At 40.5% G+C, this 27,965-nt stretch overlaps 2 protein-coding genes, 1 non-coding gene and 2 pseudogenes across 18 annotated transcripts in view; 2 read left to right on the top strand and 3 right to left on the bottom strand.

The window, feature by feature from the left end:
• Nucleotides 1–27,965, top strand: part of LOC135683795 (HMG domain-containing protein 3) — a 180,089-nt gene that overhangs the window by 88,689 nt on the left and 63,435 nt on the right. The window lies entirely within an intron of this gene.
• LOC135688665 (U2 spliceosomal RNA) lies at nucleotides 2,746–2,949 on the bottom strand (annotated as a pseudogene).
• Nucleotides 7,643–7,801, bottom strand: LOC148960011 (U1 spliceosomal RNA). Its single transcript, XR_016143899.1, has one exon. It is a non-coding gene; the product is annotated as a U1 spliceosomal RNA (small nuclear RNA).
• On the top strand, nucleotides 16,922–26,083 carry LOC135683020 (uncharacterized). The gene is made up of 6 exons (XM_089109306.1): nucleotides 16,922–19,247; nucleotides 21,223–21,757; nucleotides 22,179–22,207; nucleotides 22,294–22,599; nucleotides 22,708–22,989; nucleotides 23,187–26,083. Exons 1-6 carry the CDS (start codon nucleotides 18,570–18,572, stop codon nucleotides 24,342–24,344), a joined length of 2,988 nt encoding a protein of 995 aa, XP_088965432.1. The 5' UTR covers nucleotides 16,922–18,569; the 3' UTR covers nucleotides 24,345–26,083.
• LOC148960010 (putative ATP-dependent DNA helicase Q1) lies at nucleotides 19,241–21,231 on the bottom strand (annotated as a pseudogene).

The following is a 27,965-nucleotide window of genomic DNA, read 5'->3' as shown; positions in this document are numbered from 1 at the left end:
TTTCGCGGGACAGTAAATAGCATTTAAGAATATTTTTTTCGATTTTCAGATTTTTGTATTTTCCTATGAAATGGTCGAAGAGGACTTTCCATTTGCCTGTTTGTTTGAGGGCAACGAGTTTGGCTAGCCATGATGAAAGGAGGCTATTACATTTCTTCTCTATATCGAAAACATTGAGGCCGCCTTTTTTATAAGGAAGTTTAGCTTGTGATCTAGGGATCGGGAGTCGTTTGCCGTTAAAAAAGAAATGCCAAAATTTTTCATTAAGTTGTTTGACTGCCCATTGGGGTATGGGAAAAACCGAAGCCTTATACCAAAGTGCAGAACTTGCAATCTGATTAACGACGACGACCTTCCCCCTAAAGGTCAAGTCACGCGACTTCCATAGATCTAATGTTTTTTTTAAATTTGGAAACCTTAGGTTCCCAGTTCAGTTTATTCCTTACGATTTGCAATGCCGATGAGACCGCCTGCTGGAGCGTAAACGTTGCCTAAGATCAATCTATTGTCATCGATTGAAAGGTCGAGAACAATTAGATGGGCTGTGTCGGAAGTATGGCGTGAATGGATTGTGGTTTTCAATCGATCAGAAATTAGAATAGAGACACCCTTTCTATTATCTTCACCAAAGGAATGAAAGGAAGTGCCGGGCCATTGTGAAAATACATTGTTAACATTAACGGGATTAAGGTGGGTTTCTTGCAAGAATAAAATGTCAGGCTTAAGGCTATAAAGGTGACGTAAGATTGAATCTGAGCGACGGGGGTCATTCAACCCATTCACGTTGATACTCACAACACAAGCCATGAGAAAAAGTAAGAACGAAATAAAAACATTGAAAAGTAAAGCAAATTAAGGTTTTAATTAAGAGTTCTCATCAGTGGGTTTTTTACGAACAACGTTCTTTTCGTGGGTGGAAGGTACTGGTCTTTTGGATGTTTTTCTTGTGAAGTGGGCGTATTTGTTGGGTGCTTTGGTCAGTTTTTTGGTTGGTCTTTGTGGCTTTGGTTCCGGTGTTGAATCTTTTTTGTGAAGTAATGCTTACAGTTGTTTGGCTAGCGTTAGGGCTTTTGGGCGTTGTAGAGGTGGTGGGGGGTTCATCCTCGCTCGCTGTATTTGTTTTGGCAGATTCATCTTCAATTTCTTCTTCATCCTCATTATCGCTGATAGGGGTTGGCTCGATTTGTTCTTCGACCTCTCCACTGTAACGTCTGCCTCGGGCTCTTTTCAGGGGAACAAACTTCAAACAGTCTTTTTTTGAGTGGTCAGTGGAACCGCAAAGGTAGCAGTGACGCATGTCTCTGGCAGGGCAATCCGAAGTTCTGTGTGTATCTGCCATGTAGATATTACAAAAAACAGGTTTGCCCCTGTAAGAGAGAGAAATTTTCTTGTTTCGCAGAATTACGAAGGGGGGTAATTCAGTGCCGCCTGAAGGGAAAATTGTAGCCAGGTGTTTTCCGTTAAAAATGTTGGGAAAACCCTCCCAAGTTTGTTTCCAAACGCGGGTTACGGTGCCGTAATGTGAGAGAATACTCCCAATTTCATTGTCCGAAATATCGGGTGAAGCGTCCAGGATGGTGATGAGTAAGGCTCTTCTTCTCACCGGAGTAAAAGCAATGCCAGGGTCATCTTCTGGGAGGGACGGAAATTTAACGAGTTTCTCTATAACCGTGTCAACCATGGAGGGCTTTGAAAAAATGATATTCCACTTACGTCTGCCAGGAAGCGCGGCGAGTGGCATAAGTTGTTGGACACAGTTCTCATCCTTGAATTTACAGTGGAAATAATGAATAATTTCTTTGTGGTCAGTGGTGTCGATGGTCTCGAATTTGGCCGCTTTTGCTGCTAGATCTGATGCAGACATCTTTGCATTTACTTGTTTCAATTTCTCTGCGAACGTAATAAGCCGCCTTTCTCTTTCATCTGAAGCCAAATCTCCCCAAATTGAAGGGATCTCGTTTACTGCAATTTCGAGTTTGGTTCAAAATTATCTCTCAAAGAGTACTACAGTTGAAACTGTTAAATTAAATACTAAAAACTAACCTATAAACCTGTTCAAAACGACGATACGCTTCAAACAGTCGGAGCTCGAAAAAGCGTGACTGGCCACGGCGCCTTCCTGATCACGTTCTCTTCCCGGTCAGGTAAGTATGAACTACCATTTTGGCCATTGACAACTCGGTGGTTGCAGGAACAAGCCGACACATATGGGAATGCTGTATCAGTAGTCTCTGAATAGATCGATATGTTGAATATTGAGTGAAGAATGTTCAGTCTGACGAGGAAGATGATCAAGTACTGAAATATACTGAAATATAAAACTGATGTACTCACCATCCCTTTCGTGAAGAAAAACTAATCTTGCATTTTGCTCGATAAGTCGTGAGTCAGCCAACAGTCGTCTGAAATTGAAAATAAGCCTTGAATTTTTGAGCACAGAAAGAGGGGTAGCTAGAAATGACTGACTACTAAACAGGCAGGCAGGCAAAAAAGCAAGATCAGAAGAACACAAAAACACAACACGTTGAAGGCTTTGCAGTCTGTGTATATTTGATTAACAATCATAAATAAAACTATGTCTAGTACAAGGTTTAAACTACTTAACTACTATTGAAAAGCAACCAACTACATACAATGTTAGCTAGCTCCTAGTTAACATTGTAGTTAATTAGCCAGTCATATCAACAATATGGACTTGAATGATTGCAACTGTGAAAATCGTTGTTTTCTTGCCAATTGATGAAAAGGGGCTGGGCCACCCATGGCTGTACTGCAATGCCAGGGCAACCCGTGCTCGCGGTGAGGCAAGCCTCATGCCGACAAGCTAGTTCCAAAAATCAGTTTAATATTTGAGCGCCCTTGGGCGCATATCAGATATTAAGCTGATAAGAACAAATACTTTTTTTTTTTGAATTCCTGCCCTCTGATGACACAGTGGGGACAGGGTGTAACATTCATAATCATTTACAAACAACGTAACAATTTAAAGGGAGACAACTGCCCCTTTTGTGCATTGGGATAAATTTTGCATTTGGAAAGTACTTGAAAAGTTGGAAACCGATATTGCGGTCAAAATATACCCAAGGGGAGTCATAGTTTGCATCGATTATTGACTGAAGAAACTTGAGGCGAAGAGTGTTGGTTTTCAGGTGTAAGTCAACTACACCTTGATCACCCCTATCTGCAGGTTGAAACATTGTCTTTCTGCTGACTAGTTCATTTTTGCCAGCCCAGATAAATTGAAAAATAGCTCGATTAACTTGTTTTTTAATAAGATTAATTTGAGGGAGATGGTAGATGGTTCCTACAAAGACGAGGCCAGAAAGAGCAATTGTATTTATGATAAGGGTTTTTCCTTTTAACGAAAGGGATCGGTATTTCCAGGCTTCAAGCCTGTTTGTCAATTTTTCGACCGGTTTTATCCAACAGCTTTCAAGGGCTGTTTGAGTGCCAAATTCGAGTCCTGGTATTTCAAGAGCACTGTCGGTCCATTTTAAAGGGGAAGATGGAGAGGTGGAAATATATGGGGGCTTGTTGAACCACTTTCCGCAGGATTTGCCAATATCATAACTCACCTTTGATCCTGAACCTTATTCGTACAAGTTTATAGTGGCTATGGCTTCTTCAACGGAAAAAGTATTTCTTAGAAATAGAGTGGTATCATCTGCATATTGGGAAATTTTGACCTCTTTTCGTGAACCTGGAAGACGGAGGCCATCAATTTTGAGATTTTGACAGATGAGGCTGTCCAGGGTCTCCGCTACTATGCAATATAATAGCGGGGACAATGGGCAGCCTTGTCTTACCCCATGTTTAAGGGTTACTTTTCTAGAAAGATAGTCGTTGTTGCTAATTTTGCAAGAAACATCTGTATACATGGTTTTCACAAAACACATGAATTTTGAGGCCAAAACTCATTCTCTCCAAGACTTTGTAGGGAAATTGGTCTTCTCAACATTAAGTAGGGAAATTGGTCTCCATTTTTTGAGGAGTTCAATGTCTCCCTTTTTGTACAAAAGGGAGATTATAGCTAAACGCATGGATTTTGTGAGAAGGCCTCCATTGAAACAAAAGTTTAGTACTTCTACTAAGGCTTCGCCAATTTCATCCCAGAAGAAAATATAAAATTCTGCTGGTAGCCCATCAGAGCCGGGCGATTTGTCGGATTTCATGTTGGTGAGGGCTTTGTGACTTTGGTCTGCGGAAAGTGGTTCTTCAAGTAACAATTTAAAGTTTTCGGGGACAAAACAATCAATAGTATTCAAAAGGGCATTCTGTTTTTCATTATCAATGGGTTCCGGGGAATAGAGTGATTCATAGAAGTTAGCAATGCAGCCAAGCAGGTCCCTACTTTCCTGTATTACCCTACCATCAGGTGTTTTAAACTTACGGATCACTTTATTAAACTGACGTGAATTTTCAAGGCTGAAAAAATAGCGTGAAGATTTCTCATTGGATTGGTTTTCAAGGGCTTTTGCACCATTAATATTATTAAGATCGAGTTCTTCCATTTTTTTGTCTAATCAAGGAAACAGTTTCTTTTCCCTTTTGATCCAGAGAAATTGTTTCCCGTTGGAGCTTTTCCTCCAAAGTGGTGCGTTTCTCTCTTTTTTCTTTTGCTAAGCGTTTAGAAAACTTTTTGCATCTCTTTCTTATTTTCATTTTACCAATATCCCACCAAATGTGTAGTTTGCCTGCGAAGTCTTTTTTGCGAGTAATCCAAAATTTCAAAAAATGTTTCATATTAGAGGTAAATTCTTTATTTTCTAGGAGGCTAGTATTGAATTTCCAGGTACCTCTGCCACCGGGTTGCGAATTTGGCAGTTTAAAGGACAGAAACGGGGCATCATGGTCGGAAAAGGGGAACACTGTTATCTCACAGTGTTTGGTATTGGCCAAAATTTCAGAAGAAACGTAGAACTTCTATTGTCTAGATAATACTTTTGAATTTGTCCAGGTAAACTTGCGGGTAGAAGGGTGCATTGAGCGAAATATATGGATAAGGTTAAAGTCCCTGAGAAGGTCATTGAGAGCTTTTATGGCAGTGGGACCTGCTTGGCTGTCACCGCCTAGTTTATCGAGAAAAAGGTTAGTGATACAATTAAAGTCACCTCCGATGATTGTTGGAACTGCCCCCCTGATGTGAGGGGGCAGCGTTTGAAAAAAAGCAGCTCTTTCTCCTATGGGGCAGTGGTAACACCTCTGCTAGTGGTGACACCTCTGCTATGTGGTAACATCCTTTCCAGATGGTTTTAAGAAAGGATGTTACTACATAGCAGCCTCAGAGAAGTAAGTTTCTTGCAAAAAGAATATGGATTCCTTCCTAGTTTTGAGCCAGTCCACTACATTTGAGTATTTAAGCGGGTCCCTAAGTCCATGAACATTTATTGATAATATATCAATGTCTGCCATTCCTCACAGCGGGAGGGGAGTTCCAAAATCATTGGCATTAAGAGGGGGCAGGGTGCCGAGCTGAACGACCCTTCGGCTTCTTCTTGGTAATTGTCCAAATCTTGAGTGGCAACGGTTGGGCAATCAGAGAGGGTTGGATCGTGAGGAACGGCTGCATTCTTGGACATTGGGCAGGCTAAAAAACTTTTATTTTTCTTCCAGAGACTTGAATGTCAACTCCAGGTGACCATTCAGTAGTTTCTGGAGGTGGGTGGGCCTGATGTCATGCTCAGCAAGGCGGTTGACAAGTGCAGAGGGAACAATAGTTGCATTCGGAGTGTGAACACACACTGACCTCGGTCTTCGTCTTCCATTAGGCAGGTTTTCTCTAAGGCCAACCGACCTACCAACGAAGATCTCTAAGATTGAGGCTGCTGCTCCTTGCGATGCGTAGCTGGTAGGCAACGATCCAAGGGGTGCTGTCGATGGTGTATGGTCGGTAGGGTGCTGTCGTTACTGGTACTAAAGGTAAATTTTTTCTCAATCTTTTCTGGTGCTGTGGTAGTCTTTCCTTCTCTGTTGCTTCGTCAGTTGTCTCTCCATCGCTTGTGGAGTCTTGCTCAAAATGGCCTGTAATTCGTGAAACGCTTGAGGGAGCAGAGCCCTTTGTGACACTTGTGGGACCTTGATCTCGGCTCCTATATGGAGCCAACCTCTCGGACATGGTTTCCCCTCAAAAGAGTTATAGACACCGCTTGTAGAGACTCTATAGCTCAGACTCTCCACAAGTCTGCCTCGTTGCTTGCGGAGCGCTCAGTTTTTTTGCCTGTTGCCTGCCTGCTTCTTCACTCCAGTAGCAAAGTAATCAATGTGTGGATGTTGAAGAATGTTGTCGAGGTGAGTGAGTTAGTGAATGAGTTATTCCGCTTCACATGGCCACTCAGCAGCATCCAGCAGCAGTTGTGAGCTGCGACAGCAGGGAAAGGCACTTTCTTCAAAAAAGTATGGCTTGAGTGTTGCTCCGTGTTGTTGTGCTTACTCACTAGTTATTCATGAACGAGCCTCCCCGTGACCCAGGAGGCAAAAAGACAACTGGACTATCATTGGGAAGAAAATTAAACTTAACTTTCAGCTTCCCTTGTGGCGGTCGGTTTGGAGAATGGGAATTGAACAATCCCTGAAAGCCCAGCTTATTGAAGCTTACGTCCCAAAAATCAATATTTTGAATTTTATGTTGCAAAAATTGCAAAAACATTCAGAATGGGTATTGGGGAGGGGGAGGGGTGGTTGCCGAGAATTCCAACAATGAGAACAAACCATGAAACCATGTGAGGGAAACAGAAACAAAACTCTGTTTTGCAATCATCCCTACAAATGGCTGTTAGAATGATTTTAGAAAAAGTATTTGATTTGGAATTGTGAAAAATAGGCCATGCAGATTTCCATAGGCCCAAGAATCTTCTTGCAATAATACAGTAATCCTTGCCTCAATTTCTCCTTGAATTGTTCTGACTTTCACTTTGTCAATTGATTTTACCAAGTTTCTAATTCTCAATTGCTAAGTGACACTATGACGCTCTTATCATTGCTTCTTGATTATTGCTATTTAGTATAATTATAGACAAACTTTTATAACATATTTTGATGCATTAAATGAATTCGAATTTGAATTTGAATTGAAGATAGCTTTGCTTGAGATTTGCAACAACCATTGCCAGACAAGATTTGCATCAGCCATCTCTGTGTATTTTTATTGACAGATAGATAGAGGCTCACTCTGGGTTAGGGAAAAGGAAGGAAACTGCATTATGTGGTGCAGAGTAGAAGGTGGCCACTAATTCATTGAGGTTAATATAGGAAGGTGGGAACTCAGTTGGGAAAATGCTGCTCTGAAAGTTGCAAAGTATGTATATTTGGACAGGAAGATTTTTTTCTGTGTTGAACTTGAATTAATTTGGCCTTTTTATCAAATGCTACAAGATAGGCATGCTAAAGCCATAACATTTCAGAAACGATGATTGTCCTGCCTGAAAGGGTCATATTTAAGACGACATTACTACCGCAGACGACGAACCAGGTTAAGGCAGACAAAGGCAAAGCAAACAATGACAAGTCTTTGTATAACAATCTACCTCTATTGTATATTGTATATTGATATTGTGAGTGATCAAGAAGGCGCAACGGGCGGCTTTATTTGAGGAACTGCATGTAGGATCCTGCTTGGGTTTGCTGGATTCTTTAGACAATTGTGAGGGGACTAGCGCGAACGCAGGTCCCCACTACCAGAAAGTGTACGGTCGAGTTACCCAAGTTTGGGGGTTATCGCAGGGGTCAGCCCAACCGAACTGCAATGGAAAGGCCTCACCCTGGAAGAAACGCCTTGTTGATCACTTTTTTTCCCGTTGAGCCTGGCACATGCCAGCGCCCATGTAATTGAAAAAAACAAGTATTTACAAATTCTTACATACAAAGTTAATATAATTAATTTCACAATGATAGTGTTCACAATTGTTAAATTTGAAAGAAATTATGTAGTTTACAAGTGTGATGGTAAGAAAATGAATTTACGAATAGAAAACAGAAGTATTAAGTATAAAGAAGTATGAATTTAAGTGATATACAATTATAAATGACGTTGATATTACAGTATATAAGATACATACGTGAGAGAAAAGTATTATTTATAAATGGATATTATTGATACAATTAAAATATAAACCAGTCCAAAAATTTGCAGCTCATGCGAAGACTGGGTGTATATACAGGTAGGGGTTCATCAATACCATAATGTATGACTATGGGGTGTAGTTATTCGAAAGGGCTTTTAGTGTATTCTAGTAAATTCGAAACGAGGCAACAAACTCGCCAATTCTGGGATGGCGTGAGGCATTTTAATCAATGTTTGCGAGAGCCAGACAGCCAGATTAATCACAAAGGGAGGTATCCGATCTTTGTGTAAAAAGTGGGGGGGATTATCATGTTCAAGTGTCATTTAATAGATGTGTTAATCTTCAGTGTCTCGGAAACACTGAGTGCGATATTGCTCAGATGTTGAAGAGAGCGATCAAGTTATACTATCGGGGGGTTAACAATGGGTAAAAAGTTTATCATCAACAACCGAAGCTAAAACGTTGTTGCGACACCAAGTGGTTTTAAAATTAAAAAGACCAGCGAACGAGGATTTAGCGAGAAAAAACTCCTCTTTTAATTTCGAGTGAGAGTTTAGCGGTAAAAAATTTAGAGGGGTCGATAGATTCATTATCGAAAACGAGTTTCTTTCTAGAAGACCAAATTGCAAGGAGAGCTATATCACGGAGGGCAATTGCGGGCGAGTAAATAGGAGAAATTTTAATGCTACCAAAAATGACAACAAATTGTTCTAAAGAAACTAAATTTAAGTCTAAATCAAGATTTTTAATATGCGAAAGGACCGTGTCCCACAGAAGCGAAACTAGACGGCAATGCATAAAAAGATGGAGCGTAGTTTCGTTATGGTTATTACAGCGGGGGCAAGAAGGATTGTCGATAATTTTGTGCCTAGCTAAACGATCCGCAGTGGGAATAGCGAGTTGGATTATTTTCCATTACAGGTCACAAGATTTACGGTCAGAATCTCTAGTACGAGGGCCATTCAAAAAGTTTCCAGATATAAGAAATCTGTTACAAAGAAATGAACGCTTCTGCTAAAAATGAAATCATGTATCTATAAATAACGTATTTTAGAAGTTTTGTTTACATAGCTTGAAAAACATGAACACAGCTGAGTTTAAAATGTGAATAGCTCGATGTAATCACTATTCAGTCATGGAGCTCCAACGCACTCAATGGCGGGCTATGATTTTCTATGACTTTAAAAGTGGGTTAAATCAAAAGCAAAGCCTTGAACGACTTCACCTTCAAGGACAACTGTTTACGACTGGTTTACGGAATTTCAAAGGGGCAGGAACTCTTTGGAAGATGACCCCCGCTCTGGGCGTCCAAGAACAGAAACCATAGTGGCTGCCGTACGTAGGATGATAGAGGAAGATTCCAGAGTAACGGTCCTACAAATTGCTTAAAGTGTTAGAATATCATCGGGAAGTGTTAGCAACTTCCTACATGATGTTCTTGGACTCAGTAAAGTTTCTGCAAGATGGGTTCCACACATGCTGACAGATGAGCAAAAATGCAAGAGGGTGCAATGGTGCCGCAAAATGATCGAAAGATTTGACAGAGGGAGGTCAAACGCTGTTTGGGAGATCGTCAGTGGGGATGAAACTTGGATTTACAGTTTTGACCCAGAAACAAAACAGCAGTCTCAGCAATGGACCCCAGTTGGACAAAAGCCCCGGCAGAAATTTGCCCGTTGCCGCACCGTCGCCAAACAGATGATCGCAATTTTTTTCTCTTGTGTGGGCCATGTGGCAACCATTCCACTTGTAGCGCAGCCAACAGTTACTGCTGCCTGGTATGTGCGAGACTGCCTTCCTTGTGTTCTTGCTGCAGTTGCTGAAAGGCGCCCAAGAACTCGACACCGTGGGCTGCTGCTGCATCATGAAAACGCTGCAGCGCACAGAGCAAACGCTACACAGGAATCCCTGCAAATGGAGAAAGTACAACAGCTAGATCATCCACCGAAGCCGTATACCAAAGTGCAGAACTTGCAAGCTGATTAACGACGAGGGCCTTCCCCCTAAAGGTCAAGTCACACGACTTCCATAGATCTAATGTTTTTATAAATTTGGAAACCTTAGGTTCTCAGTTCAGTTTATTCGTGTGTCAGTACCAAATTAGAGACCAAGGATTTTGAGGGACTTTTTTGCCAGTTAAAACCTAGTGGGGAATCGAAACGGTTTTTAAAGCTGCCAAGCCAGAAGCCTTCACTTTTATCTTTGTTTATTTTAGCTCCAGAGGCCTTTTCGAAGTTCGCGATGTGATTTTCAATTGCGAGTAAGGATTGGTTACCTTGAAGAAGAAGAGTAGTACCGTCTGCTACTGTATAATTTTAAATTCAGTTTTACCGACAGTGACACCTTTAATTGCGTGGTCACTGCGGACATTAGCGGTAACACCTCAGCAATGAGAACGTAAAGAAGAGCAGAGAGGGGGCAACCTTGTCTCACCCCTCTGCTAGGAGTGAAAGAGTCAGAAATAAATTGTTAGTGTATAGAAGTTTTACCCAGCTAATAAAAACAGGACCGAAATTGAATTTTTCAAGTGTTTTGAGGAGAAAGTTCCAATTTACACGATCAGAGGCTTTCATTTTATCAATAGATAGTAGAGCGACCGGAAGATTTTCATCTTCAGAGAATTGAATAATGTCTCGTAAAGCATTGCAATTGCCTAAAATTGAGCAGCTAGGAACAGAGCAAGTTTGGTCTTCAGGTATAATGCTAGTTAGGACTTTCGAAAGACGATTTGCTAGAACTTTGGCTAAGGGATTTATTAACAAAGCAAAAGTTAATTACGTTTAAGAAGTGTTTACCGAGAGATTTCCAAAATAGTTTGTAAAATTCGCACGGTAGTCCGTCTATTCCGGGAGATTTACCATTTACCATAGTTTTTAAGGCAGTGTTTATTTCTTCGAGAGTGAGGGGGTGTTCGCAAATGTTTTTCTCAGTTTCTGAAAGACGTTTACTTATTTTTTGTAAAAGAGTGTCCTGAAGGTTTGAATCGACTGGCTCTTCTTTATAGAGAGAAGCATAAAATTCTTTGACTACATGGACTATTTCAGTCGGGTCAGAGATGGAATTATCATGTTTATCTTTAATTGATTTCATTGTACGGTCGCTTTGTCGTTTCTTTTCAAGGGAGCAGAAATATCTTGTGACTTTTTCGCCTTGTTTGGACCATTTAGCTTTTGACCTAATTTTCACCCCTTCAGCTTCGGAGGCTTCCAGGGATTTAACTTCGTTGCTTATGTTTTTGTAAAGCTTCTGAAATCGGGGGTCCCCTGAACTCTCTGCCTTTCTTTTCCCATTTCTGAGTTGTTTGAGCAATCTGGATATTTTACGGAGAAATTGTTTCTTGCGGCTTCTTGAATATGTTTTGACAATGTCAACAAAAGTGTTTTTGCCGTGTTTCCACCATTCGGTTAATGAAGGGAAAGACTCTTGAGATTGTTCCCAGTCGGTGATAAATTTATTAATGGAGCTGATGAATTCTTGCTCTTTCAAAATGGAAGCATTCAATTTCCATATACCTGGCCCTCGTTTAAGGGCTAAGAAGTTGAGGGTAAGAGAAATCATATCATGATCAGAGTGGGGAAAGGGATCGATGCGAGGTTTATTAAAAATGTCGCGAAAATTCCTTGGAGTGTAAAATTTATCAATTCGACTAAACGAACCACGGGAACTAGAGAAAGAAAATTCCTTAGAGGAGGGGTTTTGGATACTGCAGATATCTTCTAAGGCATAAGAAGACAAAACTGCTTTTAAATTATTAGCAGTTTTTTCAACAAAATTTACAGGGCTAGAGCGATCCAAAGGATCTAAAACACAGTTAAAATCACCTCCTAAAATTATGGGAAAGTCTCGAGAAAAATTTTCCAACACCTTAGTCAGCTCATTAAAAATTCCTTACGATTTGCAATGCCGTCGAGACAGCCTGTGGGAGCGTAAATGTTGCCTAAAAGCAATCTATTGTCATCGATTGAAAGGTCGAGAACAATTAGATGGCCTGTGTCGGAAGTATGGCGTGAATAGATTGTGGTTTTCAATCTATCAGAAATTAGAATAGAGACACCCTTTCTATTATCTTTACCAAAGGAATGAAAGGAAGTGCCGGGCCATTGCGAAAATACATTGTTAACATTAACGGGATGAAGGTGGGTTTCTTGCAAGAATAAAATATCAGGCTCAAGGCTATAAAGGTGATGTAAGATTGAATACGAGGGGGGTCGTTCAACCCATTCACGTTTATGCTTACAACACAAGCCATGAGAAAGTTTAGAATCAAAATCAAAATAAAATTATTGAATTGGAATAAAAGAAAGAAAATATTTTATATAACGTTCTCACCAGTGAGTTTTTCACGCGAAACGTTTTTGTCAGGGGTGGAGGGTACAGGCCTCTTGGTTGTTTTCCTTGTGTAGGGGCCGTAATCTTGCGGTGATTTGGTGAGTTTTTGATTTGATCTTGGAGGCTTAGGAGATTGATTCGTCGACCGATTTATCGAGCGGTGATTCAGCAATTTCGATGGTGCTGGGGCTTTCTGGCGTTGTGTGGCTGGCTGCGGGTTTGTCCATGGCTGGATTAGTTGTTGTCTCTTCATCTTCGATTTTCTCCTCGTCTTCAGTTTTCTCTTCATCGTCAATTTGCTCCTCGTCCTCGAGTTCTGCAATAGGGGTTGCATCATTTTCCAATTCAATTTCACCACTAAGGCGCCTTCCCCGAGCTCTTTTTAGGGGAACAAACTTTGAACAGTCCTTTTTCGAATGGTCTGTAGCACCACAAAGGTAGCAATGGCATATCTCTTGATGGACAATCAGATGTTCGATGTGTATCTGACATGCAGATAATCAGGAATAGTAATTAGAAGTGCTCTTCTCCTAACGGGAATAAAGGCAATACCAGGGTCGCCTTCTGGGAGCGATGGTAGTTTTATAAGCTCTTCGATGACTGAATCAACCATCGAAGGTCGCGAGAAGATAATATTCCACTTACTTCTACCAGGGAAGGCTGCAAGGGGCATTAATTGCTGGATACAGTTTTCATCTCTGAACTTCTGTTGAAAAAACTGGATGATTTCCTTGTGATCGATGGAATCAATGGTTTCAAATTTCGCTGCTCTTGCTGCTAAATCCGGCCGCCTTTCTGTTTCTTCTGAATCGACATCTCCTCAAATTGAACGGATCTCGCTCGTTGCCATTTCGAATTCTAGCAAAAAAGGTTCTTGAAAAGTACTACAGTTGAAACTGTTGAATTAAATATTGAGATCTAGCCTAAAATACTGCTCAAAAACGATAATATGATCAAAGCAGTCGGAGCTCGAAAAAGCGTGACTGGCCGTGGCGCCTTCTTGATCACTTTTTTTGTGGCACATGCCAGCGCCCGTGTAATTGAAAAAACTTGAGATCTAGGGATCGAGGGTTGTTTGCTGTTAAAAAAGAAATGCCAAAGTTTTTCATTAAGTTGTGTGACTGCCCATTGGGGTATTGGGAAAACCGAAGCTGTATACCAGAGTGCAGAGCTTGCAAGCTGATTAACGACAACGGCCTTCCCCCTAAAGGTCAAGTCACGCGACTTCCAAAGATCTAATGTTTTAATAAATTTAGAAACTTTAGGTTCCCAGTTTAGTTTAGTTAGGACTTTCGAAAGACGATTTGCTAGAACTTTGGCTATGATTTTATAATCACAATATAAGAGGCTGAGGGGGCGCCAGTTTTTAATGTTTTCTCTGTCGCCTTTTTTCAAGAGGCAAGAAATTAAAGCAATTCTTTGAGAGGGGGTAAGGGATTTGTTATCAAAGCAAGAGTTAATTACGTTTAAGAAGTGTTTTCCGAGAGATTTCCAAAATAGTTTGTAAAATTCGCACGGTAGTCCGTCTATTCCGGGAGATTTACCATTTACCAAAGTTTTTAAGGCAGTGTTTATTTCTTCGAGAGTGAGGGGGTGTTCGCAAATGTTTTTCTCAGTTTCTGAAAGACGTTTACTTATTTTTTGTAAAAGAGTGTCCTGAAGGGTTGAGTCGACTGGCTCTTCTTTATAGAGTGAAGCATAAAATTCTTTGACTACATTGACTATTTCAGTCGGGTCAGAGATGGAATTATCATGTTTATCTTTAATTGATTTCATTGTACGGTCGCTTTGTCCTTTCTTTTCAAGGGAGCAGAAATATTTTGTGACTTTTTCGCCTTGCTCGGACCATTTCGCTTTTGACCTAATTTTCACCCCTTCAGCTTCGGAGGCTTCCAGGGATTTTACTTCGTTGCTTATGTTTTTGTAAAGCTTCTGAAATCGGGGGTCCCCTGAACTCTCTGCCTTTCTTTTCGTATTTCTGAGTTGTTTGATTAGTTTACATTTTTTGCGGAGAAATTGTTTCTTTCGGTTTCTTGAATATGTTTTGGCAATGTCAACAAAAGTGTTTTTGCTGTGTTTCCACCATTCGGTTAATGAGGGGAAAGACTCTTGAGATTGTTCCCAGTCGGTGATAAATTTATTAATGGAGCTGATGAATTCTTGCTCTTTCAAAATAGAAGTATTTAATTTCCATATACCTGGCCCACGTTTAGGGGCTGAGAAATTGAGGGTAAGAGAAATCCTATCATGATCAGAGTGGGGAAAGGGGTCGATGGGAGGTTTATTAAAAATGTTGCGAAAATTGCTTGAAGTGTAAAATTTATCAATTCGATTAAATGAACCGCGGGAACTAGAGAAAGTAAATTCCTTAGAGGAGGGGTTTTGAATACGCCAGATATCTTCTAAGGCATAAGAAGACAGACCTGTTTTTAAATTATTAGCAGTTTTTTCAACATAATTAACGGGGTTGGAGCGATCCGAAGGATCCAGTACGAAGTTAAAATCACCTCCTAAAATTATAGGAAAGTCATGAGGAAAATTGTCTAACACCTTATTGAGCTCGTTAAAAAATTCCTTACGATTTGCAATGCCGTCGAGACCGCCTGTGGGAGCGTAAACGTTGCCTAAGATCAATCTATTGTCATCAATTGAAAGGTGGAGAACAATTAGATGGCCTGTGTCGGAAGTATGAGGTCAATGGATTGTAGTTTTCAATCTATCAGAAATAAGAATAGAGACACCCTTTCTATTATCTTTACCAAAGGAATGAAAGGAAGTGCCGGGCCATTGCAAAAATACATTATTTACATTAACGGGATTAAGGTGGGTTTCTTGCAAGAATAAAATATCAGGCTTAAGGCTATAAAGGTGACGTAAGATTGAATCCGAGCGATGGGGGTCGTTCAACCCATTCACGTTTTTGCTTACAACACAAGCCATAAGAAATATTATAACGAAAAGATTAAAAAATATTTTGGCGAAGTTAAAGGAAAAATTAATTAGGCTATTAAGTATTCTCACCCGCAAAGTTTTTTCGGGAAGTGTTCTTTTCAGGGGTCGCAGGGGTTGGTCTTTTCGTTGTTGATCTTCTCGTGAATGGGGCATAGTCTATGGGTGTTTTGGTAGATGATTTGGAAGTAGTTGGTTTTGCCTGGATGTTTGGTGTTGTGATTAGTGATGCTGTTTTATTGTAGTTGTCGGTTGTAGGCTCTTCAGTGTGTGGGGGTTCAGTTGGTGGTGGATCTTCTGGTTCGGTGGGAATAGTGGGGGTTGATGCGATGTCAGTGGTTGTTTTTTCATCTTCGCTGATAGGGGTTGCTTCATCGTTTGGCAAATCCTCTATTTCTCCGCTGTTTTGTCTTCCTCGTGCTCTTCTAAGGGGGACGAATTTTTCACAATCCGATTTCTGGTGCTCAGTAGAGCCACAAAGGTAGCAATGCTCTACATTACGGGCTGGGCAGTCGGCTGAACGATGTGAATCCTTCATGCAAATGTTGCAAAAAACAGGTTTTCCTTCAAACGACAATGATATTTTGCGATTCCGAATTAAAATAAAGGGGGGCAGATCCTTACATCCTGATAGGTATAAAGTAACCAGCATTTTCCTGTTGAATATATTGGGGAAACCTTCCCATGTTTGTTTCCATACGCGTTGAACAGTTCCTTTTTTTTCTAGCTCAAAACGAATTTCATCATCCGAAATATCTGGAGTTGCGTCCGGTATTGTGATAAGAAGGGCTCGTCTTCTTACTGGTGTAAAGAACACTTGGTCTTCTTGTGTCATTGAAGGGAATTTGATAGGATCGTCAATGACTCTGTCCATCATCCTAGCGCGAGAGAATATGACATTCCATTTCTGCTGGCCTGGCATGGAGGGTAAAGCCATTAGTTGCTGTACGCAGTTGACGTCTTCGAAAAAACCATGAAAATAGGTGAAAATTTCTCGAAAGGAAATGGTGTCTGCAGTCTCAAATTTGGCAGCACGAGCAGCAAGGTCGTTGGAAGACATCTTTGCATTACTTTGTCTCAATTTCTGTGCGAATGTGAGCGGTTGTCTTGGTTGATCTAAATCTCCCCAAATTGATGTAATTTCATTTGATTCCATAATGAATTTTGACGAAAAAGGATCTCAAAGAGTGCAGCAACTAAAATTAGTTGGTTTTTAGCTAAATCCTAACCTAAAAATCTGTTAAAAGACGACGATACGCTTAAAACAGTCGGAGCTCGAAAAAGCGTGACCGGCCGCGGCGCCTTCTTGATCACGTTGTCTTCCCCGTCAGGTAAGTATGAACTACCATTTTGGCCATTGACAACTCGGCGGCTGCAGAAACAAGCCGACACATGTGGGAAGGCTGTTTAAGTAGTCTCTGAATAGATCAATATGTTGAAAATTGAGTGAAGAATGTTCAGTCTGACGAGGAAGATGATCAAGTACTGAAATATACTGAAATATAAAACTGATGTACTCACCATCCCTTTCGTGAAGAAAAACTAATCTTGCATCTTGCTCGATAAGTCGTGAGTCAGCCAGCAGTCGTCTGAAATTGAAAATAAGCCTTGAATATTTGAGCACACAAAGAGGGGTGGCTAGAAATGACTGACTACTAAACAGACAGACAGACAGGCAGGCAGGCAGGTACCCTGGGTACCAGAGCCGCAAAAATTAAAATTAAAAAATAATGAGAGCTGCGGAGGCGAAGGAGAGAGAAGAGAGAAGAAGAAAAGCGGCTCTGGTTCCATCAATTGCAAACCTCCTTCTCGCGTGGAACATGCGGATTCACCGCTGATCACAATCGCTAATTGGGTAATCACCCCAATCACAATCTCTAATCGAGTGTCGGTGGGAGCTTGAAAATAGAATGGACTGTAATGGCGGAAAATACTCCGGTCAAAGTTTACTGCCCATTTACAGCTGAAAATAATACCTCCTCGTGTCTGTTATGTGGATTCAATTTTGCGTTAAGTGGAACGAGACCGGCATATAGGATCTTTGGGCAGCTTAAAAGTTCGTCAGAAAGCGATTTCCTTGAAAAAATACGACAGGTCTTGCACGACGATTTTTTGGGTCGCAATCGGTTCTTCCCTCTTCAGTATCGTGCAAGAGTTGTCACAGTAAACTCTACAGATTGGCAAAGAATTTGAAAGAAATAGAGTATTTTAGAGACACGGTGAAATGTAGGCTGGGTAACGTCTTCGAAACCATTACAACAGAAAACTCACCACCTGGAAATGTGCGAGTAAAAAGATGTTCGAAGTCACCACACCAAAGTGGCCCTCCTTTGAAAATGCTACAAACAATATTGCCGGCTGAAGAAGATGCAAAAGCTACCAAAAGCAAATTCGTAAGAGAACTAATAACTGTTGGTAGCAATAATCTAGAATGTCTGCCATTCAAAAACGCAGAAATCCCTGATGCAACAAGAGGGCGAAATTTAACGTCTGTTGATGTGAGTAGTACCAAGTTTTTACTGAGAATTTCTTACACTGGTTTTCTGTTATTGTTTGAACATCAGATGTTTATACTATCAGTTCATCTTTCCAAAAAATGTTTTTTGTTTTCCCCATCCACACAAAATATACAGACATTTTTCAAGTCTTAATGTTCTTATAAACGTGTGGTTCTTCTGAGCTCAAAAGTATTCTTAAATTATTATTGAGCAACACAAATTTGGTATTAGTCTAAAGATAAAGTTATGCTACTGTGTTTCTTTTCATGAAAACATTTTGAGAAATGAAATATACTAGCACAATACAAACTTCTGGAGTGAAGCTGAAACTATTGGTCTTATTTGCTCAAACTATTCAGATAAATAAAAAGACTAACTGTCATCTAGCTATTGTTTTTTATTAGTTCTTAGATTCACAAATTTTACCAGTACTCTTTTAATTTTATTCATATAAGATGCAAATTGCTTTTTCAGTATAAATAGATTGAAATGTAAAACAATATCTTTATAAACACAGAAGGAATGTTGTCATGTCACACTGTGGTTTTATTCGGGAGGGTTGCTGTCATTTTATAAAGTTCAGTTCCGTTTCATTTTTTAAAATAGACAACATACAATACTCAACATTCAGGTTAAATCAATACATTAAACACAACAATCAATACAAATAGCAAAATCATAACTAAATCTATATATTTTAGATAAAATACAAACAATAAATCATTCAGTACAAATGGGGAGTTGTATGGAAGGAAATTTATCGAGGAGGAGTTCTCAGTATATCGAGGAGAGGGCACCCCCTGTGATTCTTTTTCACATCATTAGAATTTATAAACTGATTGATTGTTTTACAAATGATTTAACTGTTATCATGCAAGTAACTAACAAAGAAACATTGACACACAATTTTGTTTTTATAAAGGTACGCATAAATTACCTGTCAGGCTCAAAGCAAATGTGTGTTAAGTCAGAGATCATGTCATCTATTATAATTGCACTTGTTACTGGTGATATCAAATTCGTTATAAAGAAGATGGAAAAACACAAGGATCTGAAACCATTACTTTTTAAATGGGTTGAGGACAAAGTTGTTGATGAGATGTCAACTGTTGTGGCTGTAAAAAATCCAAGCTTGCTGTCTAAGACCAATTGTGAAGACCTAGTTAAACTAAAAAATGAAGCAGTCATTGATGAAATGCAAAAACGAGCCCCTTTGCTGTATCATGTATTAAAAGCCGCAGTTACATCAAGGCAGAGAAAAAAGAAAATCAAAGAAGGACAAGAGCACAAAACATGTCTGCATGGTCTTGCAATGGTGTATGCAATTTTAATGAGAATGAGAAGCCCAACACTAAGTGCTTTGGCATATCGCATATCTATGGTTTTACATCATAGTGGAGCTAAGAAAAGAGTAAGTGTGAATATTACTAAGATTTTAACAGGATCTTTTTATGTTCTTTTTTATTGTAACAAACATGAAATTTAAGTTCACCCTTGTTTTCAAGCCGGCAATATTTTTTAAATGTTGATTTAAGAGTAAATGTTTTTGATAGCAAAAATACTGAATAACATAACAGGGGTGGATTTTAAAGCAAATAGGGAAATCGACACGCCAGTTTCAAAATGATTATTTGAAGAAAAAAAGGAAAATATTTCTTTTTTGCCTAAATCAGCTGGGGGATGTTTCTAAAAAGTTTCTTAAATTTTATACAATCTGGTTCTAAAGTTTGTTAAAATGATGCGTGTTTAATAACCTATCCTATTGCACCAAACTATTGCGTTACTTTTTTCATTTTTAACTTGGATACAAATAAGCAGAAATAGATTGACGGGATTAAATAATAATAACTTATGGATAACTCTCAGCAGTTGCATACTATTAATTAAATGGGTGAATAATATCTCCAGTATAATTTAGTACTTATTAGATGTATAAAATGTTACCAGTCATCTTCAACATCTAACCGTTCTATACCATCAGACAAATCACTTTTGTCCCTTCCAGATGTACTATCTGCATCTGAATTTGGGCAAAAGAGCCACTCTGGTAAGGACAAACTCTGTACTTCTTCATTCCTGTCTCTAGCAGCATTTTGTGCCTTGCTTACTTCGATATCTGTTATATCACCAAAGATATCATGCACTATCAGAACTATTTCTCCAGCATGATGCTCTTTGTAAATGGGAGTGTGGCTAAGAATATAGTCAATGCTTGTTATAAAAGGTAAGTGGCCTTGAAGCTCCTTGGTGACGCTCTTTGATATGCCAACAAACAATTGCTTATCAAAAAATGATGTAACATTGGCATACTTTCTATTTTGTTGCGATACATAATCTAAGAATACTTCCTTAAAAAGGTGCTTCTCTGGCTTGGATACAGTTCGCACTTCTCCTTGCCTTGAAACTTTTGGCATACCCTCTCCTAAGTTCAAAAAAGGCATTGCACACATACCACTACCTTTACAGTCACAGTGTGCATGACACCAGGAACAACAATCATGTTTCACTTCTGGAAGCTTTACATCTTGTGTGAAAAGCTTTTGAAAGTGCAACACGAAGACAAGATTCTGTTTCTGTTGCATATGCCTTCATCTCTGCTGTTGCTTTAGCCAACTGTCGTCCTGAATAATATAAAATTGCAGTAGCTGCTGCTCCATCACGTCCTGCTCTTCCAATCCCCTGAATATAGTCTATGACTTCATATGGAGCTCCATAATGAATTACATATCTCAGGTCACTGATGTCAACACCCATCACAAGTGAGGTTGTTGCAACAACTACCCTGCATGAACCATCAACATCAGACAATTGTGCAAGCACCCGTTCTTTATTTTCATGTAGAGTCATTTTGTGGTACATGCCAATAAGCATGTTATTTGTGGACTTTTCTCTTGATAAAATGTCAAAAGCTTCTCTACCAAGTTCCTCCTTTAAAAATAAAAAAACTTTAGAAACATTCTCAATGCTTTGGCAATAGATGATAGTCTTTTCGAAATTCCTTTTCTGTTTTCGTAAACCTTCAACTATCCATTCTAGTAAGGATGGGTTGAGTGTGGGGCATTTTACTTTCATAAGATGAATATTTAGCCTGTTTGGACTGGCTCTTATCATTGTGAAAGATTGCATTGAAAGAGACTTCACTATTTTCTTCTCTAAGTCTTTATCAGCAGTTGCAGTTAATGCCAACATGTTCACATTTGGAAGCAAGGTTCTCAGCATTCCAAGCTTTGAGTAGGAATCTCGAAAAGCCTTCCTGACTACTTTTAGACCTCTCTTTCTGTGATCTGTGAGCAAATCACCCCTGAAAAGACATATTACTTTATCATTTGAAAGTAATAAATACAAGAAATAAATAGCTCAGTGTGATTTATTGTACTGTTTTACAGGCCTATCGTTGTTTGTCACCATATGGTGTATGCCTAAGCAGACAAAGAGTCATTACAAAGTTGCAAGCTGCTGGTACAAGTCATGACGAAGCCATAGTTCAGAGAAAAGAAGCTATCCAGACTCTCTACACCAAGGAAAAAACAATAGATGAAGAGTTACAAATGCAGTTAGCAAAACTGTCAGGTGTACCAGACATTGATATTAAGTTCATTGATGGATCATCAATTCCACATGTTCATGTTGCATCGGCAAGTAAGCAGCATGCTAGACAAAAAGCTATCTGCAAGAAGTCAAGTGATGCAGGTTCCATGACAAACTCTGGTACTGAACATGATAAAGCACCAATGGCAGCTATTGATGAAGAGTTCAGCTTATTTCAAAAAATTGAAGCAAATGAGATGTGCAAGCTTGATACTCTAATAGAGCAGAGAATGCACATCCAGAGGTCAATGCAAGAAATGCTTTACCAAGTTATTGGTGACAATCTTGATTTATACATAAAAGTGAAACACATGACAAGTGAAAATCAAACAAGTAAATTTCTTTAATTTTTATTCAAAGTTTTTATCTCAAACTGTGAAAACTCTATTTTCAGACTTAATTTATTTCCATTTTTTCTTGTATTCTTTGTAAAGCTCCTTTTCCCTGAAATAAACATGTTTCTTACGTGATTAAATCAGATGTTGACGGTCTGATTAGTTTTAGTTTTTACATGTACCAAACAAACTTAAACTCTATGGAAACTACATAAAGAATGTACCTATTTCACGGCTAGGCTATTTGGAGTATAGAACAGGATGGCTCTAAGTTAATAATCTAATTTTTAGGCTTAGTTGAATTATCAGGCAAGTTTTGATGTTAAAAGTGTTGTATCAAAGTTGTTTGAATTATTTTATGCCTGACTGTTTTGTTTATCAAGGCCAAAATTTCTTGATCTTGATGTTTTTCTGATTAGTTCAGCAGTTCATGTATGGCTATTTTGTGGCAAATTTTACTTTCAAGCAATTTCCTTTTAATGAATACTGGTATTTGGACCCTTTAGTCATTATATTGTTATTATAATCTTTTAGAATTTTGATAAAAAATACCAATTATTATTTCTTAGGTCCATTCATTGGTTTAACATGCTAGGCTTGCCACTAAGAGTTACTGGAATCAACTTAGACAATACACATCAACAAAGATCCATACTATCTATGCGAAATGAAGAGTTTATTCCAGATAAATCTTTACACAACAAACTTCTTCTGGACTTGATTCCTCTTGTCAGCAGAGTGATTGTTGATAACATCAAAGCTTTTAGCCCATTTAAAAACCTTGTTCTTCGACACATTCCTCACAAGTATTCCAAAGAGATGTCAATGAAATCTGATGAGGTAATCTTGAAGTTCCCATTTTTACAAGACTTAAAAAACCACTTAATATTATGGCAACAATTATGTTAAAAAGGTCAAAATGGTTTTATTCTGCCTATTCCCTTACAGATACCTCTTGGTTTGATATTCAAAAATGAGTCTGTGGGGGCAGAGATGATTGAGATCCTGCAATTCATCCAAAGAAAATATGTGCCAGTCAGCTATTTAGAGGCAGATATGGAAAAAAGTGTCCATGTCATTCAACCTATTTTCTTAGGTGGTGATAATCTGACAGAAGAGCGTGCTCGAAATCTTCAAGGTGCTATGGCAGATGGGGAAACAGATTTGGATAGACTTGGGGGCATTTTACCAAAGAATGAAGACTGGCATGCCATACGATACATGTATAAGGTATCTAACTTAAAATCTTACTGAAAATCCTATGGTCCTTTACAGCAAAATAAAAAAAAGGCATGTAGCTCTGTTTTGAAAAAATGCTTATAAGGTCATGTTTTCAAAATCAATTTGTATTAAACTCATTTTTGGGGAGAATAGTGACAAAATCCAGTAAGCAAATGTCAATTGCTCATATTTATTTGATTTTTTAGATATTATACGAAGCTTTCTTCGATAACGAATCTGTGAGAGATGTTGGTTCAATGGCATACAACATGAACCTTATCAAAAACACCAATGCAAGGGGGAATGTTCTGGACAAATTCAATGAGTGTAAAGAATTTGTTAATTTTGAGACAGACGCCCTTATCATAACATTGACACTCTCGTACTTTGGATTGGCAAGCACTGATGTGCCACCTGAAGAAGTCATTCCACCCACAGTAATTACAAGCAGCAAAGAAGCAAAGATAGGATGGTTTTATGATGAGGTCAAAAAAATGATACTCCAATTCGTTGTTGAACCTAATTCAAAGGATATTATAAACATCCACGAAAACATTGCTGCATTGTCTAATGAAGCCCCAGTGTTTTTTTGTCGTGAGCCTGGCTGCCATAAAACATTCAGGTATGAAAAGGTATGGAACCATCACAAGAAAAAAGTCCACCATAGCACATTATCAGAATTGGAGCCAATCAAAAAATCCCAGAAGCAAGAAGCGGGTGATGATATTCACAACTATTGTACCGCAAGACTCAATCTTGGTCTTTTGGTCAGAAATGCAGATGATGCAGTTAAAGAAGGTGATGGAGAAAGAATACTCAATTGCTGGAAGTTCTTTCTTCTTTATTTCAAAGCTTTTGGCCATCACAAGTATGCTTATGCTTCTTTCCTGCAGCAGGCAAAGGTTAAGGCAATTTTGACTGAGGCTCAGTCAGAACAACTTGTATGGAACAGAACAGTCAACAAAAAAGGTGGCAAAGGTCGTAATATCTCTTGTGATATACGTTTGGAACAAATAAATTGCTTAACAAAGGAATTACTTCACAATCTTGGTGTCAATTTAAATGAAGGTACTGCTCTGAGGGAATCTCAAGCAATAGGATTTCTTGAACGCATACTTCAGTCAGTTGATGAAGACATGCACATCAGTCTTGGAACTGGCTCCCACAAAGTTAAAAGCAAAGAAGCTGACATGCAGCACCTTGTAAATAATCTTCTTTCAAAGAAAATATTTCAAATTATCAATGGAAGGAGACTTGAAAAGTTTGAAGGATTCAAAAGAAATCTACTGGCAAGACTTGATGTAATGTCCCTATCATCTTTGCTGTCGGGTTTGCTTAAACAAACAGCAAAAAAGTACTTGTAAACCTGCCTTGTTGTTTTCTTTTAGAACTTGTTTCTCCATAAAAACAATCAGGATTACAATTTTAGGCTATAAATTTGTACACTTGAGTTAGTTTGCAGGCCTTTTTGTAAAAAATAGCCCACGCTATGGTCCATCGCTTTCGTGATTTTTCTTGCACAGGTGATGGCTCTGATAGTGAAAAAATGTTCCTGTTATAAGGTACCCGTTTGTTTGAGGTAACATCAAATGAAAACAAAATGTTACGATGACCTTTAATGCACTTCAAGTAAGAATAAATATCCAATGCAAATGTTGTTACATAAATATCCAAATGTTGTTTTATACCTTTTTAAAAACACATTAACTGCCAAGAAAGTGTCCTAAATGCTATTGTAGTTCAAAAAATCAATATACCTCAAGTATTCCTAAACATTCGCTGTGGAATAGATAATTTCTCCCTTGATGGCAGATTAACTACCAGAAGTAAATATAAGAAATCAATCATCTATTTATTTATAATTTAGGCTGAAGAATTTTACAAAATGAAAGCACTTTTAGGTTTTAATCTTGATTGACAATATACCAGGGCTCCTTTTACTTGGAGGGGGGTAATTTTACCATCACAGTTTGTGTGGGTGTGTAGAATCAAGGTTTTTAGAATTATTTTAGAAAAATAAGTTAAATCTGCATTATATACTATTTTTTCAGTTACAAATACTAAAGAATTAAAGCAGTGCGTCAATCACTTGCTATTTGTAATGTACACACATGCAAATGCCTCTGTTAATTTAGATCAGCATTTGGCAATGGAGACCTTAACCATAACAGATCTACTCATTTTTTATGTTTCTATGCCAACCTTGTTCAGTCGTTATGTTGACAAATTGGCAAAACAGTTGAAAGTTGTGTTTGATATTAATTGTTACATTATTGTTCTAAGGAAAGCAAATTTTATTTTGCCAACATTTAGACACATTTGCAGAGGCATTGCTCACTGTAAAACATTCAAGGAACTTGAGTTAATTTTTTGCAAATGATAAATGGAACCAACTTGCACAATTTTTCTCTTAAAATATCTGAGTTTGTTTTAATAAAAAAAAGTTCATTCAACGTAAGGATTATCCTAATGTATTGTCCTTTTTGCATTACCACAATGGTAAAAACATGAAATTATTTATATGTATTAGTAATTTAGCTTTGACTTTTCTGGACCAGTCAACTAGATATCAGGTAAGGGTTTACATGTCCCCTAGGATATAAACTTGTGACCTTTCGTTTATCTGGATGGACTATGTCCACCCTGATTATTGTACCATAGCCCAGCAGAAACTACACCCCATGATTCTAGAAAGTGACTCTGACTATTATCATGGAAGTGTGACCTTTATCGTGAAAGTATAATGTTTCAAATAAGAAAGAAAGAACGCTAAAAAAGCTAACGTACCATTTGGCCACACAGTGGGCCTCATCCGCAACAAGCATGAGAACCCTCTCTTGATACAGGTTGGAAAGTTGGAGGTTTCTCCATCTGTTCATTTTTACCCAAGATTCAGGACTACCAAATATGATTCGGAACTCTCCGCGTTGTAAATCATCCTCTTGCAAGTTATCTTCGTGCAGACAACATGCTCGAATACCAACACTTTGTAATAACGTGGTCTGTAAATCCATTATGGCAAGCAGCGGTGATATGACAATTATAATGTCACGTCCACAGAAAAATTTAAAACCTTCCTTTAGGCCCAGCTCTAACGCAACAGCGGCAGGCAGGCAGGCAGGCAGGCAGGCAGGCAGGCAGGCAGGCAGGCAGGCAGGCAGGCAGGCAGGCAGGCAGGCAGGCAGGCAGGCAGGCAGGCAGGCAGGCAGGCAGGCAGGCAGGCAGGCAGGCAGGCAGGCAGGCAGGCAGGCAGGCAGGCAGGCAGGCAGGCAGGCAGGCAGGCAGGCAGGCAGGCAGGCAGGCAGGCAGGCAGGCAGGCAGGCAGGCAGGCAGGCAGGCAGGCAGGCAGGCAGGCAGGCAGGCAGGCAGGCAGGCAGGCAGGCAGGCAGGCAGGCAGGCAGGCAGGCAGGCAGGCAGGCAGGCAGGCAGGCAGGCAGGCAGGCAGGCAGGCAGGCAGGCAGGCAGGCAGGCAGGCAGGCAGGCAGGCAGGCAGGCAGGCAGGCAGGCAGGCAGGCAGGCAGGCAGGCAGGCAGGCAGGCAGGCAGGCAGGCAGGCAGGCAGGCAGGCAGGCAGGCAGGCAGGCAGGCAGGCAGGCAGGCAGGCAGGCAGGCAGGCAGGCAGGCAGGCAGGCAGGCAGGCAGGCAGGCAGGCAGGCAGGCAGGCAGGCAGGCAGGCAGGCAGGCAGGCAGGCAGGCAGGCAGGCAGGCAGGCAGGCAGGCAGGCAGGCAGGCAGGCAGGCAGGCAGGCAGGCAGGCAGGCAGGCAGGCAGGCAGGCAGGCAGGCAGGCAGGCAGGCAGGCAGGCAGGCAGGCAGGCAGGCAGGCAGGCAGGCAGGCAGGCAGGCAGGCAGGCAGGCAGGCAGGCAGGCAGGCAGGCAGGCAGGCAGGCAGGCAGGCAGGCAGGCAGGCAGGCAGGCAGGCAGGCAGGCAGGCAGGCAGGCAGGCAGGCAGGCAGGCAGGCAGGCAGGCAGGCAGGCAGGCAGGCAGGCAGGCAGGCAGGCAGGCAGGCAGGCAGGCAGGCAGGCAGGCAGGCAGGCAGGCAGGCAGGCAGGCAGGCAGGCAGGCAGGCAGGCAGGCAGGCAGGCAGGCAGGCAGGCAGGCAGGCAGGCAGGCAGGCAGGCAGGCAGGCAGGCAGGCAGGCAGGCAGGCAGGCAGGCAGGCAGGCAGGCAGGCAGGCAGGCAGGCAGGCAGGCAGGCAGGCAGGCAGGCAGGCAGGCAGGCAGGCAGGCAGGCAGGCAGGCAGGCAGGCAGGCAGGCAGGCAGGCAGGCAGGCAGGCAGGCAGGCAGGCAGGCAGGCAGGCAGGCAGGCAGGCAGGCAGGCAGGCAGGCAGGCAGGCAGGCAGGCAGGCAGGCAGGCAGGCAGGCAGGCAGGCAGGCAGGCAGGCAGGCAGGCAGGCAGGCAGGCAGGCAGGCAGGCAGGCAGGCAGGCAGGCAGGCAGGCAGGCAGGCAGGCAGGCAGGCAGGCAGGCAGGCAGGCAGGCAGGCAGGCAGGCAGGCAGGCAGGCAGGCAGGCAGGCAGGCAGGCAGGCAGGCAGGCAGGCAGGCAGGCAGGCAGGCATTTTACTTTACAATATACTGATTACTTGACAAAATACAAAAAGAGTTGGGGGATACGATACAATTTACAGACAATTGGTTAAAGTAAAAAATTTTGACAATGATACAATTAACTGACAAATCAAACATTACGATCTACTGACAATATAAAGCTAATCGTTTAATGAAAATACAAAGACTAGAGGAGAGAATTTCAGGCGGAGAATGTTAATGTTTTTGTTTTTGTTTACTATAATATAATAAAGAGTTAGAAAGGTAAAAAAGGTTGTTACGATACAGAGGATACACTAAATGTTGAGTGAGAGCGTACCATTTTGGTGGCCGCAGAGGACATCATTATAAGCCCATATGGGGAATTCGTTAGCAAATAGGGAAGGAGAGGACAAAGTAAACTTAATTCGGTTCCGAATAGTGGCCTTTATAGAAGAAA

This window comes from Rhopilema esculentum, chromosome 7 (genome assembly GCF_057945365.1).
Source record: "Rhopilema esculentum isolate cy_ngs chromosome 7, ASM5794536v1, whole genome shotgun sequence".
In the NCBI taxonomy this organism is placed as follows: Eukaryota; Metazoa; Cnidaria; class Scyphozoa; order Rhizostomeae; family Rhizostomatidae; genus Rhopilema; species Rhopilema esculentum.
The sequence above is the reverse complement of the archived record's forward strand: the minus strand, read 5'-3'. Positions and strand labels throughout refer to the sequence as shown.